The sequence below is a fragment of the Sarcophilus harrisii genome, chromosome 6, assembly GCF_902635505.1.
Source record: "Sarcophilus harrisii chromosome 6, mSarHar1.11, whole genome shotgun sequence".
Lineage (NCBI taxonomy): Eukaryota > Metazoa > Chordata > Mammalia > Dasyuromorphia > Dasyuridae > Sarcophilus > Sarcophilus harrisii.
The window spans coordinates 193,373,216-193,395,983 of NC_045431.1; the positions used below are offsets into that span (position 1 = coordinate 193,373,216).

The following is a 22,768-nucleotide window of genomic DNA, read 5'->3' on the forward strand; positions in this document are numbered from 1 at the left end:
TACATTAGTGAGTCCGTTTTCCCCACATCCCCTCCAACATTTATCATCATCTTTTCCTGTTATTTTAGCCAATCCGAGAGGTATAAAATGGTACCTCAGAATTGTTTTAATTTGCATTTCTTTAATCAATAGTGATGTAGAGCATTTTTTATGTCACTATAAATGGCTTTAATTTCATCATTTAAAAATTGTCTGTTCATATCCTTTGATCATTTATTAATTGGGGAGCCCTGGACACTTTTAAAAAACTACAAGTTGCAGAGAAGTTTCTGATTTGCATTAATAGAAGACGTTTTTCATCAGGAGCTCCTCACACCAACTGAGTGAGGGATGTTGTCACTATCCCTATGCCTTGGATCAGGGGCTGTTGTCCCAGGTTTCATATGTTCCATCCTTTTTCTTCCTAATTAGCTCTGGTCCTTCCCATTGCCCATTTGTTGTAGTTGATGATTTTGATTATGATAATCAGTATTTATATAGCACTTTAAAATTTGCAAGGGCTTTCTATAAATTCTGTCATTTGATCACAAATATTATGTGATAGGTACTGTCGTCTTCATTTTATAGGTGAAGAAACCAACACTTGTTAGGTTATGTGTATAGTCATACAGCTAGTGTCCCAGACTGATTTCAAAGCCATGTCTTTCTGGCTCCAAGTTAGTTAATCAAAATGTTATCTGAAACTGAATGAAAATTGTTGTCAAAGCAGAATTACTAATGTCTTAACTTCCCTTTAATCTAATGAAAACAACCTCATTCTTCACAAAATATTTCTAATATATATATGTATGTGTGTGTATATATGTATATGTATGTATGTATGTGTATGTATATATATATATATATAGCTAAGGGAAATCTCTCTCCTGAACTCTTGTAGCACTCGTCATCTTTGTTTCTTTTATATTTAGGGAATGCTGACTTTTCGTTATTAAGTAATTCTTCACATGTATTTGTGTTCTTCCCAGCTAGATTGTGAGCTCCTTCAAGATAGGTACCATATTAACTACATCCCTCTATATTGTCACGGCTATAGCAACTCCTTAGTAAATATTGGTTAATTGATGACCACAGCTTGTCAGTATGTTTTAATTCTCTTAACTATTACAAGTTAAGGATTGGGAAACATTTCTAGACTGCAAATACCAGGGTGAAAGCATTCTTTCTTTATTTTTATCTCTCTTTCTCTTTCCCGTGTCTATCTGTGTTCATAGATCTCTCCCACTCACCTCTCATTTCATAGGACAGAGATCGCCCATTTACAACTAACATTTGACTCTAGTAGTGGAGTTGGTTTTGTTGCCTTACAGGCTTTGTTTCTGAATCAAGAGTGATCATATATATATATTTAAATGTTTGAAATGATGTCATTGGAACTTTATTATAGTTTTTCAAAAAGTAATTGATTTACTATATCTTTGTGCATATAATTTGAGCTAAGTGATTATGTTGTGGTGTGCATTCACTTTACTGTGTAAACTGGTCCACAAAGTTGACTTTATGTTTGTTGCTCTTTGGTTTTCTAGGTATATAGAGTACATGTGTGACATGATGGCAGAAGAGCCTATTATCCCTCATAGTAAACCAATCCTTATTAAAGCAGTGGTGATGACACCAGTGCCCCTGTTCAGCAAGCAGAGAAATGGCTGTAGACCCTTTTGTGAAGTCTATGTGGGAGATGAACGAGTAACCACTACATCTCAGGAGTATGATAAAATGAAGTAAGTTCAGAATAGTATGTCCCTTGTACTTGCTTTGTTAGCATTTTTGTGTTGATAATTCTAGGGTGGAGCACCTGTTAATTTATTATTAGAATTACTTTTGTGTCCATTACTTATTGAGCATTTGTAAGATGAACAAACCCATTCCGATGGAGGTATACTGTTTTTGAATAAATAAAATGCTCTGAGATTTGTTTACATAAGGTATAGTTATATAAGGTAAAATAAATTAAATAATTCATCAGATTAAGAAATTCAGAGTCTGCAAACAATTGCTATTTTTATAGTCATTCATCCACATTGACTGAAGTCAAATTTTATTGACAAATTTATTTTTTTTTAATATTTCTTTATGAATCTACTTGGGAGAGAAAAAAATCAAAATAAAAAGGAAAACTATGAGAGAAGGAGAAAAAAGTGAACATAGCATGTGTTATTTTACATTCAATCTTAATAGTTCTCTTTTTGGATGCAGATAGTATTTTCTATCCAAAGTTTATTGGGATTGCCTTGGATCATTGAACCTCTAAGAAGAACCAAGTCTTTTTTGATCTTGTTGTACAATCTTGTTACTGTGTACAATGTTTTCCTGATTCTGGTTGTTTTGCTCAGCATCAGTTTGTATGAATCTTTCCAGGCCTTTCTGAAATCAGCTTGTTCACCAATTTTTTTAGAACAATAGAAAATTTTATAGAACATTACTTTCATATATCATAACTTATTCATCCATTCCCTAATTGATGGGCATGAACTCATTTTCCAATTCTTTGCCACCACAAAAAGCTGCTATACTTAAATTGAAAGAGGCATTTCTCATATCTTTTAAGTAGGATTATTTTTGGTTAGATTGTAAGTTTAGCTTCAAGATGAGCATCCTATGTATAGAAAAATATTTATTTGTATGCAAAATAAACTTAAGGAAACAATTCATCTGTTATTCTGTTGTTTAGGGATTTTAAAACTGAGGATGGAAAAGCAGTCATTCCATTAGGCATAACAGTCCAAGGTGATGTACTCATTGTAATTTATCATGCAAGATCGACTCTAGGAGGAAGATTGCAAGCTAAGGTAATAACTTAGGTAATATCTTTTCTGCAACTTGTCATATGTTAATCATTCATTTCTTCTGTCATATTTGTTAGTATTGGCTAATTATTCTAAGAGTATCATTTTTTTATATTTACATTTAATTGTATCATTGCTGTCAGTTGGTTTTCAATCATGTCTGACTCTACATGATCCCATTTGGAGTTTTCTTGGCAAAAATACTGGAGAGGTTTGCCATTTCCTTTCCCAACTCATTTTACAGAAGAGGAAGCTGAGACAAATAGGGTTAAGTGACTTTCCCAGAGTCAAACAGCTAGGAAGTATCTGAGGCCAGAATTCAAATTCAAAACTATGAGTCTTTCTGGACTCTAGACCAAGTATTCTATCCGTTGTTTCAGACATATTATCAAAAGAAAAAGAAACAGATAAACATAGTGTTGGGGAGATCAAAAATACCTAAATGAAGTAACTTGAGAACATTGAGGATTCAGTTCAGTTTGAAAAATCTTTGTTTAGTAGTATGCCAAGCAATGTGTAAGACAGGAGACAAGGACAAAAATGAACCTGTACCCTCATGGAGCTTACCACATGTATGCCGCTTAGTAAATACAAAGCAGTTTAGAAGGAGAATGTACTAAGGGGCAGAGTGGGGAAGTTCATTGTTAAGAGATGGCTAGGTAGCTTGCATTTGGTTTGGGAATGACTTCACTTAGGCTCTAAACCCTGAAGAAACCTCAGAATTGTGGTGAAGAAAGAAGTGCCACCAGGGTCTTTGTAGACACAGAAAGATAAAATTTTGGAGACTGGGCAGGAGGCTGCTTTGCCTTAAAAATAAGGCAATAGACCACATAGACTCTTTGTAGAAATAGAGTCTACAGAGAGGCTAGAAATATGAAATCAGTCTGCAAAGGGTTTGGCAGCCTGATTGTGGACAACTCTGAAAGTCAGGGTGAAGATTTTATATTTTATCCTACATGCAATAGGGAGCTATTGAAAAGTTTTGAATATGGAAGGGACATGATCATTTCTATCTCTTAGAATATTAATTTGGCAGGCATTAATAAAACAAATGATTTGAAGAAGAGAATGATTTCAGTCAGGAAGGCAAATTAAGAAGTTTTTGTAATAGTATAGACAGAAGATGATGGAGCCTAAGTGAGGGTCACGGTCATATAGAAATATCAGTAATAGTATGTATATAGTGCTTTAAAGTTTGCAAAATGCTTTACAAACATTTTCTCATTTTATCCTCACCAAAAACTCTTGAGAGACAGGTTCTTCTATTGCTTCCTTTTACAGATGAGGAAACTGAGGCACTCAGACTTTCCCAGGGTTACTTACCCAATAAATGTTGGAGGTTGAATCTGAATTGAGGTCTTCCTGACTCCCCATCCAGCTCTCAGTGCACTTTGGCACCCTGGAGGATTTCTATGATAGCTGTTGTACAAAATGCCATATTCTTTGGCTCATTTACTTTCTGTTTCTGGGCATGTGTTTAAGGTCCTGTCCTAAAGAGGAATGGTCCTGTAGGCTGGAATAACTAAATGTTGGACAATCCCAATGTAGGGCTTTAAGAGGGAGCTCATGGAGCATTCCCGGGGAAACATAACTTCCCTCTCCAACACCTTGTCCTCATGTACTCTGTCCAGTCCTGCTTCCTCCACTTCTTTTCATGTGTTGCTGTGGGGACCTGGGAAAGTGCCCTGTGAACATTAGCCAGCCTTAGCTGGGTCCTACTGGCAATAAGGCACATACTCTTTATTTCCCCAACTGAGTTGCTCCCCCACTTCCCATGGGCATACTTCTTGGCCTTTCCTCCGGCCCCCCGGGACCTTCTCTCCCCATCCTCTCAGCTTGAGCATTTGGCCTCGTAGTTCACCAGAAAAATCAAGGCCACATACTCCCTTCTTGCACATGTCACACCATTTAGACATTTCCCACACTTCCCTCACTCATCTGTTAATTGAAAAAAAATTTTGGTAGCTGTTTTAGTATATCTGGCTTGTTTTGTAAACCTATGCATTTAAAAGTGTTATTCTAAGAGGTTGTCCATAGGCTTTACCGGACTTGTGAGGGAGAGAGAGAAAGAGCATGACACAAAAAAGAGCTCCTGTTCTGTCCTCTCTTGCTGAGCTACCCTAAGTTTAATAAATGTTCTTATGCATATAATTCCTACATTGATCTTTCTAGTCCTGGTCTTTTTCTTGTGTCCTGTGTTACAGATTCATGCCACCATTTGCTTTATGGATATTTTCAGTGTCTTGTAGACATCTCTCATTCTCTGTGTCCACGGCAGAACTCATTGTCTTTGTCTCTCTCTTCTACTCTCTTTGGAACTTCTCCTTAATTGCCAAGGGTCACTCCTCATTCAAACTCATGTAGTTTGTTGTGTCATTTTGATCTCTACTGTGTCTCATATATGACCCCTTCTAGCCATTCACTCAGCCCTCGTCTAGATTTAGACTCTTGTCGCCTTTTGCTTGGTCTTTTGCACCCACTTCCTAATTGGTTTTTCAGCCTCAAGTCTCTCCTCTCTCTTCCATGCTTTATCCCCTCATTGTCACCTTTTAATCTCTCTGCCTTTTCTTGAGACATAAATTCAATCCTACTTTCTTCAGGAGTTCTTTCTCTTTTTTCCCGCTCCTGATACTGTTTTCTCCTCTCAGAGTGATTGCCTTCAATCTATTTTCTGTGTATCTTATTTTTATATATATATACCTAATTTTTGTATATATGTATATATATGTATATATACATATATGTATACCTAATAATAATAATATACCTATATATGTATACCTAATTTTTCACATGTTGTTTCCTGCATTAAAATGTGAGTTCTCTGAGGGCAGGCATGATGTTCTTAGTCAAATAGGCATTTATTAAATATATACTATGCATTAAATATATATTAGGTGATAAAGGACAGTCCTTGTCTTTCAGGCGTTCACAATCTAAAGGGGAGAGTGCCAGCAAACAAAAGTATACAGGCTATACTAGTTATAGGCAGGATAGCTGTGAGGTTGTTATGAGGAAAAAGCTTTATAATCCTTAAAATACTATAGAATTGTGAATTACTGTACTGATACAATAAAAGCTGGTGTCTTAGTACCATTTAGTAACTTGAATGAAGTTGGAACATGGGGTTCATTGGTATCTGGCCTTTCATTTAATGGCAACCAGAGATTTTCAAATGTAAAAAAACCCCAGATACTTAAATGCTTGGGTCATTTTTTCAGCTTCAAGTATTCTAGGATAGAATACCCCTCATTTTCTGGCCAACTTTCATAAAAATAGGCTTTTGTTGGATTATGGTTGATTTTTAAGACTTTTATGTGCCTTCCCCTCACTAGAAGTACTTGTAGCTATTTGGAGACACCATCAATGGAAGTGGTCAACCCATCCTTGCAGGCCACTTCAGTTCATCCACCTCTCTCTTGGGGCACAATCTTTTTTTTTTTTTTTTTTTTAATATATATTTTAAGTGAACAAAAATCCTTGTTAGCAAATATACATGATCATAGAGGGTACTGTTTTATTTTTTTAATCATTTTCTCAAACTTTATTTATTTATTTTTGCTGGGGCGATTGCAGTTAACTGACTTTCCCAGGGTCACACAGTTAGGAAGTGTTAAGTGTCTGAGACCAGATTTGAATTCAGTCCTCCTGACTTCAGGGCTGATGGCTAGAGTGATACACCTGTAGATAGCAGATCTAGATCCAAGTTCAGCTTCTCACAGTTATCTCTGATGAAGACAGCTCAGTCTTGCTGAACCTTAGTTGTTTCATCTCTAAAACGAGAGTAATACTGTAGTCGCTGCCTCACAAGATGGTTTTGATGCCCGAAGGAGATCTCTCTAACATCTTTTGCAAACTTTAACTGCCATGTCAGTATCACTTATTTTTGAATTCTTCTGTTTTTCTGATCATCTGTGTATGTCAACACATCATTTGGAATTAGCAAGTAGTATTTCACTTAGAATTTACTTACTTTTATAGGAATTTTTTCCAGTGCTAGTGAGGTAAAACCACCAGACCTGTGAAGAATCCAAAATCACGAATAAACTCGTTGTTTTACTACTAAATTCAAAAACTTCTACTAACTTTCTATTAAAATTGATTGAAGTATGAAAGTCACTTTTCATTTCAGTTTGGACTACTTAGAGGAAGATAGATCCTAAAAACACAAGAGTGGGTAGTGTTATTATCAGGGAGAGGGGAAATAGAGTGTGGCCTGAGTGGGAACTCTTGAATCCCTCAGAGAATGGATGGTGAATGAAGCTTTGGTCAAATAATAGGCATTGATTAAGTGATCAATTCTCATATTTGGAGTGCTAATTCTGCCTGTGGTTTTTGCCAAGTTTGTCTGGTAGCAAATGCCATGTATGAATCTATGCTATGGGAATTGTCTTATTTGATCCTGCTTTGTCTTTTCATGGTCCTTTGCCTTTCAAACATGCATGATTAAAGATTATAAGTAAATTTTAATTGTGTTGGATAAAAATGTGACAGTTATATTTTTCAAATTTAAAGAGTGTAAATAAATATTTTAGCTTGCACGTCATCTGTTATTTGGGATATTTTCACAGCACAGAAGCAAATGGATGGAGGCTTATTGGACTGAAAATATGATACTTTCTTTAGGTTTACAAAATTTTTGTTTGTCATTCCCAGATGGCTTCAATGAAGATGTTTCAGATTCAGTTCCACACAGGCTTTGTGCCCCGAAATGCTACAACTGTGAAGTTTGCCAAGTAGGTTAATGTTGGACGTTGTGGATTTGGGGATGACTTTGTTCTGGGTGAGATTAGGTAGGCAATTTAGATTAGGATGGAGTAAATATTTGAAAATATTGCATGAATGAATTAAAAATTCCAAGAACCATTTCATTGCAATGTAAAATAATAGTAACATTCTAAGAACCACATATTATTCAGGTTAGTCAAGTATGGTTTATAATTGGCTGCTTAAGAAATTCTAGTTGTCCCTGACAAAACCAGGCTCCAATGGATGGAATCTGCTTTGTAATCTAAGCAAAATTGTTATCATTGCCCATTATTGAGAATTGAGAACTTATGTCAGTTCTTTCCTTGGCTTTTACCAGTCTAATTAGATTCTTTACTGCTTCTGCTAATAGATATGATGTTGCATAACCAAGATAAACTTTAATTAGTTTTTGATTAATTTTTTACATTAGATTTTTCAATCTTTAATATTTTCTTTTTTTATCACTTCTTTTTTCCCAGGACCTTTTTCACCTTTTTTATTCTGATACTTCCCTGATCTTTTTATCTTTAAAAATTTTCTCCTTTCCTGTTGTCTTGACAGTCGGCATTCTGTACCTTATTGTTTTACATTTTTAAATGAATAATCTGCTCTGCATATATCATTTGCAATGTCAGATCCCATGTTGTGGCTATGTGGTGACTTATGAATTGTGAGATTGGTGCCCTGGATGGCTTCAGACTTTGCAAAACCTTCCCTGACTCTCAAGTGCAGAAATAAGAGGAGAGAATTGGTGTGACTGTAATTGTGATAGAGTCCAGTCTAACCTAGATAGACAGGTTAGGGAGTCTTAGCAAAAGAGAAGCTAATCATAGCTCACAGTGACCCAATACTTTTAGGCACAGAGAGCAGGTTAGATATATTCTTTTATTTGTGCAGTTGGAAAGCCGGAATAAGCAGTAATCATACAGGACAAAAATGAAGAATTTGGAAAAAATGAGTTGCTATTAATAAATTTGCCCGGCAAAACTGGATTTCAGCCTAAGTACTGGGCCCACTGAGGCAAGAGATTGAGGGATCAGTTGATTGATTAAGGGATTTTGAAATACCTCATACCAATAAAATTATAGTTATAATCCAAAGAAATCATTCTTTTTATTCAATAGTATATTTTTAAATGTGGGTCTTAAGGTGAAAATTTTAGCTAGTGAATTCTATTTTATGTCATTTCATAAAGTTTTTAAGTATCTGCTTTGTGTAAGAATTTGTGTTAAATACTTAGGATTCTAAGTTTTTAAAGATAATTAAACTCCTGGGATTTAGAGTGGCAAGATTGTCAGATGTGAAGCCCAAAGACATGAATTCAAATCGTCACTCACTCCCTAGCTCTGTGATCTTGGACAAGTTACAACTTCTGGGTCTCATTTTCCTCATTACTAAAATGGAGATAATAGCTATGATATCTACTTGACATAGTTAGGAAATTTAAATGAAATTCTGTATATAAAGTATTTTATCCCTCAAGCATGATACATGATTGCTGTTGGACTTTCATTCTATTTTTTGTTGCTGAATATCTTTCCTTTATGCCCTAAATTCAGAAGATGCTTGGTTGGCATTTACAGTGATGTAAAGTTTATTATTTTCACCACTGTGACATTTATGTAGAGAATGTATTTACTTTAGTTAATAAAGACCCACTGTTTCTGCTGTAACTAATATGTCTCTTAAGTTGTTTTAAGGTTTTTTTGCTCTTATTTTGCATTATTGCAATGGAGGGTTTCTGTGCCAAATGCTCATTTAAGGACTTATGTGCAGATATTGCACTGTCCTTGTCTTCCAAAAGGTACTCACCCCCCTTGAAAGGCAATACTCATAGGCTAGGATAATTTTGATTCCAACACACTGAACTTTTGCCTTGTCTTATTACAATATTCTCAGGGGACTAAAAGCTGCTGCTGTCAGGATACAGCCTCTTGGCTGGTGGTAGTTACAGCTTTGATCTCTCTTTGTGGTTGTCATGTGAAATGAAGAATTTGGGCTTGGTGATTTTAAAGGTCCCTTTAGCTTTGTCATTCTAAACCTGATTCTCTGCTTTGATTTCTGTTTCAATCAGTGACAGAATATTAGGAAGAGTGAATACCTCTGGATTGTTATATGTTAATATGCTGGGTACTGTTGGGACTCATTGATGAGTACAACCTGCTCATAAGACTTTCATTGTTCCCTCATCATCTCTGTGGGCTTAGGACAGGCTTTGCAGTTCAGAGGCTGAGGGTTGGTCCTGGAAGGAGTCTTCATGGGGGCTGTAGGAGGGAAGGGAAAGACTATCTCCACCCCTGAGATGAGTGATGGTGAAGGTCTTATGCCAGTTTCTTCTGGAACTGGCCTCTGAACTTATGTGGGATTTCCTTCATGCTGCAGCTGAGTGAGCTGCCTGGGAACTTTGTCCATCAGGACCCCAACATTCAGAGGTTCTTTAATTTCATTTGAATCTCCCTCCCCTTTCAGACTTATTTATTTTGTGTCTGTCTGTCTTTCTGTATCTTTCTATCTGTCTCTATCATTCTACTTTCTTCCTTCCTTCACTCTTTTTGTTCGGTCCCTTTCTCTTCCTTTTCTATCTATCTCCTCCTCTTGATTTATAAATGAACTTTAAGCATTTCATCATAGGGTCTTTGACCCTTATACAGAAAACTTATCAACTCTCCTCTTATGAATCACCTAACTTTTGGACCTTGATTTCTTCATGTGTAAAATGAAGGGTGAAAGTTAGAGGCTCTCCCCCTGGCCCTTTTAGCTTTGACATTTTATATGCATCCTCACTTTGGAATTGCTGTTGTCCCTATTACTGTTTATGCCCAAGTTCATTGACATAATTACAATTTCTGACTCTTTAACATAATATCTTATATTTTCATAGTTTCCAACACACTTTCACATAAGTTATGTTGCTCAGAAAGAGCTAGAAGGAGAGACCTCTGAAATGAGCATACTAAAGTAGTTCTGTTGTTCCAGGGAAGGTAGAAATCAGACAGCAGATTGAAGGAGAACACCTCTTCTTAAATGAGAGAGGTGCTTTGCTATGGTAGTGAGACGATGCTTTTAGCTCCATCATCATATGGAAAGTTGAGCAGGAGGCCTGGGAAGAGTGGTAGAAGGAACAGTAGGGCAGCTTTCCAGATTTTCCTGGCTCAGACGTTTATTAGATATCTTCCTTGTTTTGAGCTTTTGAATTCTCATAAAAACATTCCAAAGTTAAGTAATTGAGGGTTACTTCAGTTTTGTAGTACTCTTACTCAGGTTCCTGGAAATTGACAAGTGGACTGTTAAACTAAAATAAAGGAAATTTTAGTTACATTGATAAATCCTCCAGGTGGTTGGTGAAATGATCAGGCTTGCAAATATATTCAGATTGTTCTTCCAGAGCACTTGATTTGGAATCTGGAGATCCACATTTGAATTCTGACTTTGCTGTGTTCATCATGGTAGTACCATAAGCAGGTCAGGCCCTCAGTTTCCATATCTGTAAAATGCATATGATAATAGTTGGAATATGAACTTCATGGGATGTTGTGAGGGTCAAATAAGAATACATGAAGCACCATATAAATGTCAGTCATTGTTATTATTTTAATGCTCTTCACCCAGAGCAGTAGGGGTCTTGAAACACATTTTCCCAGATATATTCCCAGACATTTCTTCTGTGGAGATACTAGACTGTGAGTGATTTGAGTTCTCCCCTGTTGGGAGTAACTTAGAATTTCCTTAGGAAATGTCTGAATTAAGCAGGAAAAGTATCTGAAGGAAGGAAAAAATAGGAGTGAATAGAAAAAATAACTGAAGCAATTCAGTGGAATTATAGTCAGAAAAGTGCAGCAATTTAGAGTGCCAGAGAGACTGAGCAGTTGAGACTGCATTCTGAGGGAGGAGGCTGTACCATGACACCCTGGCAACTTTCTGAGGGATGAGTTTTATTCCCTGACCTTGTTCCCAGATTTATAGAGATTCTTTCTGCAGCCCTCCAGGTGATAGAGAGCTTCCTGGAGGGAGAGCCCCTGGATATGATGACAGTCATGATCACTGAGGAATTTTTAAAGTATCAGGAACCTGAGCTTTGTGCAGTCTTATTGGAAGCAAAAGAAGTTAGACACTTAGGCAACCAGCGCTTTTAGACCCATGTACACTTGGATGACATCATCGTTATCATCACTGTCATTTTTTTTTATTGATTTATTTTGATTTTACATAACTTTCATTTCTCAATATGTGTTCCCCCTTCTATCCCTTTGTCTACAGATCCCTTCTCAGAGTCATGTTTCTGAATGCACAAATAAAATATGTATGTTTACCTTGCAGTTTTTTTAAAGTTTATGAAAGCTAGGGTAAAAATACTTGATCTAAATAGAGAGAAGGGATGCCAGGACAAGTGTTTCTCTCTTGTTTAGAACACACATTCTTGATTTAAATTATTTATTGAGTGTAAGTGTAATAATAAGATGGTTGGTAAATTTCTTGAAGTTAAAAATTCTTATTGTGTACTTATTATCTTAATGCCTTTAGGTATGATCTGGATGCATGTGACATTCAAGAGAAATATCCTGATTTATTTCAAGTGAATCTTGAAGTAGAAGTGGAACCTAGAGACAGGCCAAGTCTTGAGACGCCACCATGGGATAACTTAAATATGAAGGGACTGAATCCAAAAATTCTGTTTTCCAGCCGAGAGGAGCAGCAAGACATTTTGTCTAAATTTGGTAAAACTAATTATTTATAATGATGAAACACATACTTTGTTTTCTTACATCCTCAAAGGAATTGTATTTTTGAATGCTTATCTTCTTGACAAAGGTAACCATGCTTGTTAACTTTGCACATTAATATCCTACTTTCCAATCGGTTTTTATTTTTATAAATTTTTAATGAGAAAATTTTCAGAGTGTGATTTGGGCTTTACCAATTCACTGCGCTCTTCCACTTAATGGCTTAACTCATGCAAATATTATGGAATGTTGACCATTTAGGCTCTCAAATCTCTACCTGCCAACATAATATATAGAGCAAAGGATCTTGGGAATGTTATGTCATTTTGGGAGTAATCTGAGTAGACCCTTGTCAGTCTGTTTCTAAATAATCCAGCAATTTTCTGAACAGGTCCTCGAGCCATCTTACAAGGCCTTGGATCTAGAAAAGACAGCAAATAGTCAGGAATTCTCTTTTATGTGTGACTATTTTATTCTCTCCTCCTCTGCAGTAGCCACAATGGAGTTTAGAGCATCCATTTTTCTCACTGCCTGGTTTTTCTATAACTATGGCTGGTAGGAATGAATAGCTTTTGGTGTATTTGTTCCATTGGCCCTCCTTTGTTTTTACAATAAATGCATGGTATATTCAAGATTAGTTTGAAAAAAATTCTCATGTCTTGATGTAAATAAAGTGGGAAAATAATATCCAGCTAGTTGGAACATTTTTAAGTATTAAGTAATGTTTTTATATATGTTTTGATGTAGCTCTAGAGCGGCATCATTTGTTTTAGATAAGTAGAAAACAGTTATTAAATCAATATTTCTATCTTATTTTCAAATTGGTCACTTTGTTGGGAGTTGACCCCAGATGTGGGAAAAGAGTAAAAGGGAAGGAAGGCAGTTTTCCAGCTTCTGATCAGTTGACTTCCATTATTTTACTTAAATTTATTTCTGAATTATTACAAAAACATTCCAGTGCCAAATAATTTGGATTTTATTTCCATATTGCATTAATCTTGCTCAAGGTCCTAGAAAGTGAGAGTGGCCATGTTCATTCAAGCTAATTGAAGTAAGTTAAAATATTGGTAATGTTATCTCCTTTGTGTAAAGCCTTTAAAGGAGAAAAGTTATTAGTCAATTGTCAGATAGGTTAGGGAAAAAATAAGCTTTTAAATGAGCTTTCTGATTAAACCATATTGATGATTTAAAAAAAAATTTTTTTTCAATTCAGTAAGCATTTATTAACGTACCTATATTTAAAGTTCTCTTATGAAGAATAACTGTGTGAAGTAACATGTCATTTAAAGAGGTGTATGTTTAACTAAAGGATTCCTTATTTCATGGACTGGTATTCCTGAAAAGCTTTTATACTGAAATGCATAAAGAAAACTTATGGTAAAGGGATTCTGTGATGATTTTGTTTATAAAGTAGAGGGTTGATTTGTTTTTAAAGAAAGTACCACTTGATATATTTCTTCTAATAAACAAGATATTAATTTATTAGATTTACTTAAAACAGTTGCTTCCTATTGTGAGAACCCTAGTTGAATTGAAAGTCTTATGAAAACTATAAAATTTTGTTAGTCTAAGCTGTTTCCTAGGTGCCTATAATACATACATACTGCCAAAATAGGTTCTGCTAAATGATATACATATACATACAGTATGATAGTCTCTATCTTTGGAGAATATGTAGCTTGATTTATCTCTTTGCCTTTGTTTGCCATTTCACAAATAATAGGTAAACCAGAACTTCCTAGACAGCCTGGATCCACGGCCCAGTATGAGGCAGAAGCTTCCCAGCAGTCCCCTGAAAGTGTGCTCACAGAGTCAGATTCTCCACAGAGTAACAGCACCGACACAAACAACTTTTTTCATACATTGGACTGGCAAGGTATGAGAATGATGAGGATCCTTAGTTAGGATGCGTTAGGCTGATCTGATTTTATAAAATTTTGATAACTGACATACCCGGTCAGATCACCAGTCTGTCTCTGACACTGGTACTAAAGCAATGTATCCCTTTTTGTTTTTGTCTAACTCTTAGAGAAACAAAATAGATTTCTTGTTAAAAGCACCATCTAACAAAAACAGATTTTCATGTTGGCCTTGTCTGAAAATGTGCCTCATTTGGTTGCATATTGGATAGCACCACCTCTCTGTGGATAGATGTGTAGGACTTCATCAGTCCCCACATGATTAATCATTTTATTGATCCTAATTCTTAAGTACTTGAGAATTGCTCAGTTTTGCATTGCAGTTTTGCTCCCTTCTCTCATCCACACAAATCTTTTCAAGTTTTTATGAAACCATCTTTCATTTTATTTTATTTATTTATTTTATTCATTTCATCTTTCACAGTATTTTGCCATCATCTTCACTTACCATCATTTGTCCAATTACCCTCCAGTTGATGGGCAACCTCTTAGTTTCTAGTTCTTTGCCATTACAATAAGAGCTGCTGTGCATATGCTTTCCGTATGGGACCTTTTCTTCTTTCGCTGATCTCTTTGTGGTCTAAGCCTGGTAGTGGTGTCATTCGATAAAAAGGTGTTCAGTTCAGTGACTACTGGGGCCTAGTTCCAAATAGCTTCCAGAATAACTAGATTAGGTCATTAGCAGTATATTAGTGTGACTATGTGCAGCCCCTTTACAATTTGCAGTTTTCCTCTTTTGTCAACTTAGCCAATCTAATGCGTATGAAATGGAATCTCAGAATTGATTCAATTTGCATTTTTCTAATTATTAGTGATTTGGACCGTTTTTATGGCTGTAGAAAATGGAATTTCTTCCCTTCTGAATTGGCTGTTTATATCTTTTACTAACTGAAGAATGGCTCATATTCTTATAAATCAGACATTTATCAGTGAAACTTGCTGTAAAGATTTTTTCCCTCTAGTTAACTGTTTCCCTTCTAATCTTAGTTTTATTTGGATTTGTTTGTGTAGAAAACTTTTAACTTTATATAATCAAAAGTTGTCCATTTTATCTTTTCTGATCCATTCTTTCCCTTATTTGGTCATGAATTTTTCTTCTTTTCATATATCTGAAAGGTAATTTTTTCTTTGTTCCCCTAACTTGTTTATGGTGTGATTTTTATGTCAAGGTCATGTATCATTGCTTTCTGTACGAAAATCAGGCTCATCTCTTCATTATCTTGGAGCTGTATCATAGTCATTCTTACTTCTGTACTCAGGCTAATTTTTTTTGTCACCTGGAATGTATCCCTTCCTTCTTCCAGTTCTCTAGATAGCTTCATCTTCTGACATCTATTTCTTCAAAGCTCCCTTTCCTTCATGAAACTTCTTATGATTTCCAGGTTTCTGTAGCTCACATTTTTTTTTCTTCTGACTTTTTTTTTTTTTTTTAGCACTATGCATGTCAGCATTATTCATTATATTTCAGTTAATTCTTGTGTCATTTATATTTGCTGTATTATGACCATCTTGTTCTTCCACCTAGAGCGCTAACTTCGTAAGGGCAAAGATCATTACTATTGTAACTTTTGCCAAGCATTTAATATTGTCCTAATAAATATCTGTTTATTGACTCTCTGTGTGCAAAAAAAAAAAAAAAGCCTATCTTAATCATGAAAATCTTACAAGAATATTTCTCTAAGCATTTGAAATTTAATTTGTTTATGAATCTATGTTTTCTCTCACCCCTCTTATTCCACACCCCTGCTACTCCCTCTTAATTTTTCAGAAGGAAAAGTATCAGAATCTGGAGTAGAAAATAACTTTCTTAAAGAAAACCATTTTGCCCTGAATGAAGACAGGGATGGAAGTGAGTTGTCTGATGAAGATCCTTCTACTTTCCCTGGTGAGAACAAAGTAATTAATGTTGAAGAAGAAACGTCAAGTGCCCCTGAAAAAGTAGAAGATGAAAATTTACTTTTCGATACAGATTATGAATCCTCAGCCCAGCTGCAAGAGTCACAGCAAGAAGACAGTGTTGATTTGCTAGGTTTGGACTCTGAAGATGGTTCAGAGAAAATCCATGCCACCAAAGAAATTCAGAGCTCTTCTAGTAATGCTGATCTGTTAAGCAATCTGTTTGTTGCCAGTGCAACCATTTCAGAAGAACCTACTGGGGACTTGCTTGGGGCAGGGACAGATTTCTTTTTCAGCAGCCCTCCTCCTCCTTCAGATAATGCACAGAGTACTTCACAAAGTGTAGCACACTCTTCAGCTGGTATGTACTACTTCCAGTAATATTCTAATTGCGAATTTCTTATTAAGATGAAAAATAAATATGAAGAAGATAAGTGAATTTTACCTTTTCTTACTTTACTTTGCTTCCTACTTTGAAGGGTCCATGGATCTAAGACTTGAAAAAAGGAAGGATATAATAGGGTTTATAGATAGCTGGATCTTATAATTATAGGATTATCTTCTTACTGTAGATGTGATGGAGAAGGTTTCAGGAAGTTCTACTGGAAATCAGTGATTTTGATGATGTGCATGTGAAAGACTTGATAAGAAATCTAGGATATCTGTGCTGGGAAGATTAGGAGATTAATAAAGGAGAGGAGGAAATAGAGCTTGGAGGTAGAAACAACTGTTAAATCTGAGGATTTGAATGATATGGTGAAAAACTACTGAACTACAAGGGATCTCATGGATCATTTAGTTCTAGAATCCTATAGAGCTAAAGAGTTCTAATGATCATCTATTCTAGTTTGCTAATTATTTTAGGTGAAATGTGAAGCAGGTTACCTCAAGTCATCTAGAGACAACCAGCAGCTAGGTGTCTTGTAATAGATAAATCCTTTTGTGTTCCACCTTCTGTCTGTCCCAGAGGACACTAAAGAAGAAAAGTCCTTTTTGGAAAGGTAAGGAAGAGATGAATAGAGGTTGAATCTCTCTGCAAGTTTCAGAATTAGCTTCTGATTAATTGATGAATGAGGTAAGGCTGATTGTGCCATACCTTCAGGTTCTCCTATATGATAGACTTGAGAAATGACATCTGATGGACCTCATCTGAAAAGTTATTAGCCACATCACTGGTGTTATTCGAGATGCTCCTTTCTGGAAATCTACTTCTTGATCACATCCTATTGCAGTTTCAGACTGAGAGCTAGCCTTGATTTTGTGGAATCTTCACTATTGCAGAGTTTGCTGGGAAGTAAATTTCTGTAAGATGACTTTTTCCCCCTGTGGACTTTTATTGTATAGGGAATGAATCCTCCAGTAGATTTGAATTCAAAACTTTGAAATGTTAAATTTTGGCTAAGATCTCAGGTGTGCTTGCTAAAATGGTTTCTGTCATTCCTCAACATCATGATCTCTCCTTGGCCAATGTCATTCTTCCCTCTGTTATTGCTTTACCATGCCCTGCAACAGGAAATCCATAGGTATGGGGAACAGTCTGAATTTCATATTTGTAGACTCCAGAGCAAAATTTTGTTCACCTCTCTTCTCATTTTGTCTAGAGGTTTACAAAAGCTAATAACACTTTAAAGACTACATTATCATCCTTAAGCATTGCTATTTAACACACATACTTAACCAACAAATTCTTTATGTTTGAGCCATCATTTTGTCCATTGAGTTAATGTGCTACTTGACTAATTTTGCACATTAATTGAAATAATTTACAATTATTTTCCTCAAAATAAGGATATTTATTGTGAGAGACATGTATATGTAGATTTTCCCCTGAAATACTAAAATAGAAATTTTATCTTTTGAAATCATTATTTTTACATTTATTTAGAAATGAAGGGATGATATAAAAATATAGAAATTATGGAAATATGTAAATTTAAATCAGGAAGTAGATGATATCAAGAAATTTTTGTAGTTTCAATTTTAGGGATGCCAAGATTCACTCTCTTATTTTATACAATTCACTCTCTTATTTTATACAATCCTAGAATTTAATGAAAAGATATTCCTGATATTGCAGACATGTAAATTTATGGAGGACAGTCTTTTGAGATTTTTCAGATCTCCGATCTTCTGAACTTTAATTTTACCACCATTATTACGTAGACTTGACTGAATAAATTGAAAGAGCTCTGAATAACCTGTGTAGATATCTCTTGTTTATCTGCTGTCAGATAAGAGAGTCTGATGTCCCCAGCAATTACAAAATAAACTGACTAAATGCTTAGGTGTAGTAGCTTAACTTACAATTGAATGCTATAATTATAACTTCCTAGAAGCCATTTGTCTTCATTCTACACCAGTGCTCTTAATTTAGTTAATTTAATTAATTTTAGAATATAGACTTTCCTGTACCAATATGCAAAATCTCCACAGTATTTCTGAGGCTTCTCAAATCTGGCTTAGGAGATCCCTAGGATAGAGGGATGAGGTGGCCAGGGAATCAATATGAAGGAAGTGGTTTCCATGGGGAAAGAATCATCAGCTTGAATTAAGTAGATGTCAATAAAGATTTTTTTTTAATCGTATAATTGGGTTTTTTGTTTGTTTGTTTTTGAGATTCTCATCATTAGTTGAAATAATTTCTTTTTTTGGCTTTACCTTCTGGGAGGAAGGTCAATAGTACTATCATAATGATGAGACATATACTTAAAATTATTTCTTAAAAGATGTCATCTTACCTTTAATTGAGTGGGTTAAAGTAAAAATTAACCTGTTAGTAAATTCTAACAGCTCATTATTTTGACTACCGTTTTGTTTAGCTGATCCATTTGATCCATTCACGATGTCATCCAGTTCAGAAACTCAGAGTCATTCCAATCCAGATCTGTTTGAAGATTTTCTTAATCCCAGTTCTGCACCAGCCTCATCCAGTGTGTTTCCTTCTACACACAGCGCACCTCCTCCTTCTTCCAGCTCTGACTTTTTAAATTTAGGTAAGTGAGCCATGGATAATTTGTAAATTTTGATGTTGCTGTAGTAGGAGGTTGTGTACTGATCAAAAGATATATAACTGATATTTAAATTAAATTTCTTATCATGTACTATTTATTATAATGAAGTCTCTATTGTAGGGATAGAAAGCACATCTTTGTGAAAATGTCTGCTGAAAACTACCATAATTTGTAAAACTTTAATAAATACCAACCTCTACTCATTTTGTAATACTAATTTTTTGAGAATGATAAAATGGTGTCTCAAAGTGTCTACTCATTAGCTCCTTTGGCTCAAAGGTTCCTAAATTTTAAGAGCAATACTGCATTTTATCGTAATGCAGGAGAGTGGTGCTTCTTCCTTCCTTTCTCCCCTCCAAGGCAGCACAATATGCTATCATTGGGAAAAAACCTTAGAAGTCATCTTGTCTTTTTTTACTTGAAGCATGAATCTCTTCTACAATATCCCTGATAGGTAATCAGTCTAATATGTACAATTCTCTAGTTTTATAACATGGTTCCATTCCATTTTTGAATTGATCTTTTATGATTATTATTTGAAAAAAACTGACATTTCTATAACGGTTTAAAATTTAAAAAGCATTTGACATATACTTCTTATTTGATTCTTACAACAGCCTATGGAATAGGCACTCCACATTACAGTTTATATTCCTTGCTCATAGACATGTGGGTAATAAATGTCACAGATAGGAACCAACTGTCTTAACTCCAATTCTTTTATTCTATTATTACCACTTACCCCCTTTTAGAAAGTTCTTATCTTGACCTGAAACTTGCCACTGCAAATTCTTTTTATTGGTGCCTATTAAGGAGCTCAGTAGCCAAAAAGAAACAGGTATTCTCATTCATCTTTTTTTTTTCCTCCAAAAAAACCTCTTGCCCCGAAGTATTTTAGCTCCACACTTCTTCATTCATCTGAAATTTCAGTGTTCAAAATGCACAGTTATCTCATTGGTAGATCATAAGGGCCTTTATGAAACTTCATTATTCTTTTCTTTGTCCCGTTTGAAACTGTGACCCTCCTAAATAACTTTTTAAACTGCTCTCTTGATTCTCTTAACTCCTTGACTGCTGTTTGTTCTGTTCTGCTAGATCATGATATGTTTTTCTCCCCTGGTGGTGATATCGCCAAGGTGCTGGCCTAGGTCCTTTCATTTCTCTACATTTGGTGACCTGGTCATTTCTACATTTGGGAGATGACTTCCAAATCTATATATTCAATTGTGATCACCTCCTGCTGCACTTGAGTCACTAGTCCCTGTGCCTTAGGTCTTTTCCTTTTCCATTCCATCCTCCACATAGCTTCCAAAGTGATATTCCTTGAGCTTAGGATAGTTTGACTATCACTCCTTTGCTTAAACTCCATTAGTTTCTTATTACCTTTAAGATCAAATGCAAACTGTTCTATTTAATATTTAAAGCTTTTTACAATCTTGGTTCTAATAAATGATAATTGGGACTATACTGCAAATATTTGAATTACTGATCATCGCTTTATTTCTGGTTGTCAGATGCCCTAAAAGTTCCGTGACTACATTGCTTCTCCTTGTCCTCACAAGTAAACAAACACTTATTAATTGTCCAATATATGCAACGTACTTATACTTGGTCCTAGAGATGCAAAGATGGCTCTCCCTATTATGGAATATACTTTCTATCTGGGGAGAGGAAATATACAAAAATAATTGCAGTGCAAAATAAGAGATGATCATTAATGTGCACAAGAGACAGATGATTTAAGTTCTGCATTTTTTAGTAAGAGAATTATGGAAAATCGTTAAATATTTCCTTCTTCAGAATTTTGCCATTTTGTCACTATCATCATCCTAGCAGCCATCTCTATCCTTGAACCTCAGCTTGTTGGAATTGGCCTGCAGTGCTGTAGATTGGTTTCTGTGTTTGAGGGAGAAGGTGGCTTTTTTAGGTTAGGTGACCCACAGTTAGCATGCTCTGTCTGTACAATGGAAAGAGGACTGGACTTGGATGAGGAGGCCTCTTTTTCATAGTATTAATAGATGTATGATCTGGGTAGATCATTTCAACTCTGTCTTAGTGTCCTTATCTTTAGAAAAGGAATAGTAATAATAATGATAATAAAAAACAACTTCCTCTCAGGGTTATAAGAAGAGTGCTTTGTAAAGTTTATGGCCTAAAGAAATAGGAAAATTTCTTTGATATTGTTCAACTCAACTTTTTTTTTTTAATCTTCCATTTAATGAGATAATGGATTAATGTGGAATTTTGCATCAGTAGATGAAGGTTCCAAAAAATACTGCGAGGCAATTGCTGTCACCAGGAAAGAGATGGATTCTTGTTTGTTTAAACACAAGGTGTTGGTTGACAGAAGTGATTGTGAGAGCATAACGACAGATTCTCTAGAGTGGAACCACAGAGCTGCCTGTCACACTTGGCTAGGAGCAGGACCCTTAAGAGGACTTCTCAGGCCAGAGACATTTGAGAGGAAAGGCCTGAGAAATGACAGTTATTCTTTGTTGAAATATCATAACATTGAGATAAATCTATTCAGAGCTCTTTGGTCTCTGAATTGGATGTTAGAGTGAAGCTGACTAGAATTAGTATCCTCAGAGAATTGAAAAAGTACTAAGAGAAGAAACCCAAATTAGGTCTAATAATTCTGTACCTACATGTGACCATCCCCAGAGAGATATGTGCTTCACGTATCATGCTTGCTTTAAATAATTAACCTCTGTCATTGGAACTTTCTTCCAGGAAATTTGCCAACAGAGCAGCCTACCAAAATGACAACTTCTGCCAGTCACCCTGATCTCTTGGGAGGATGGGACTCCTGGGCTGATTCCTCTGGGATTGGCAATATACCATCACCACAGCCTGCCAAACCTGCATGTGAAGGTAGAAAGTATTAACAGATGTCCTACTACTGAAGAGAGTGAAGGCAGTTCTTGTGTGGCAGCATTTATTTGAGGGTAACTGTACAATTACATCCAGGAACCGAGAGGTTGACAGTTTAATTTCCTTTTGAGTAGTTACATGTAGTGATTTGCATGTTGTCTCTTCCATGACATTGTGAGTTGCTTCGTGAACAGAGATTTAGGAGGGATGTGTGTGTTTGGGGGATGGAGGGAGAGGGATTTGTTTTTTGGCATTTCTTTATATTTCTAGAGCTTAGAATGCATTTTGCTTTTTTTGCTTTGCTTTTTTTTTTTTTTTTTTTTTTTTTTGGCAAAAATGGGCACTTAATAAATGCTTGTTTCCTTCCTTCCTAGAAGACATTTACTAAATACCTATTGACTTTTTTTATTGAATATGAAATGTTTTCTCCATTCCATAGGCTCAACCTTTTCTTCAGGAAGCCAGTCAGGTGTTACCTCTGGCTCATCTGCCAGCCAAGCTAAACCTCAGAGCTTTGATCCCTTTGCTGACCTTGCTAACCTCAGTTCAAGTATTCAAGGTAATGAGTGAAATTTATAACAATAAAACAGGAATTTGTATTTAAAATGTTAATATTTATGGAAATGATTTCTTTTTCAAAACGTTAGATTATAAAAGCTTATAAAATTTAATTTAAGTATGTATGAATCCAAGTGTTTTCATTACTATTGTGTTAAAAAAAAAAAAAACCTTACTATTCTAGCCATTGATGGGCTAATAAATCTAGGCATTCTGAAAAATTGAGACTCCTATAAATTTTCTAGTGATTATTA

The 22,768-nt window shown here is 35.4% G+C and overlaps 1 protein-coding gene across 10 annotated transcripts in view; it reads left to right on the plus strand.

Annotated features, from left to right (window-relative positions):
- Positions 1-22,768, plus strand: part of GAK (cyclin G associated kinase) — a 131,017-nt gene that overhangs the window by 81,493 nt on the left and 26,756 nt on the right. For 6 of the 10 annotated variants that reach the window (XR_004230037.1, XM_031941635.1, XM_031941631.1 and 3 more), the window contains 9 exons: positions 1,527-1,721; positions 2,672-2,789; positions 7,443-7,522; positions 12,057-12,250; positions 13,980-14,132; positions 15,944-16,432; positions 18,891-19,064; positions 21,816-21,959; positions 22,396-22,515. Coding sequence is in view for 8 of the 10 variants with exons in the window: in XM_031941635.1 (XP_031797495.1) it covers positions 1,527-1,721; positions 2,672-2,789; positions 7,443-7,522; positions 12,057-12,250; positions 13,980-14,132; positions 15,944-16,432; positions 18,891-19,064; positions 21,816-21,959; positions 22,396-22,515 (1,667 nt within the window). In the remaining 2 variants the exon portion in view is untranslated. Of the gene's footprint in view, positions 1-1,526; positions 1,722-2,671; positions 2,790-7,442; positions 7,523-12,056; positions 12,251-13,979; positions 14,133-15,943; positions 16,433-18,890; positions 19,065-21,815; positions 22,031-22,395; positions 22,516-22,768 lie in introns of those variants that run through there. The other 4 variants (XM_031941632.1, XM_031941634.1, XR_004230038.1 and 1 more) reach the window with 3 other exon arrangements.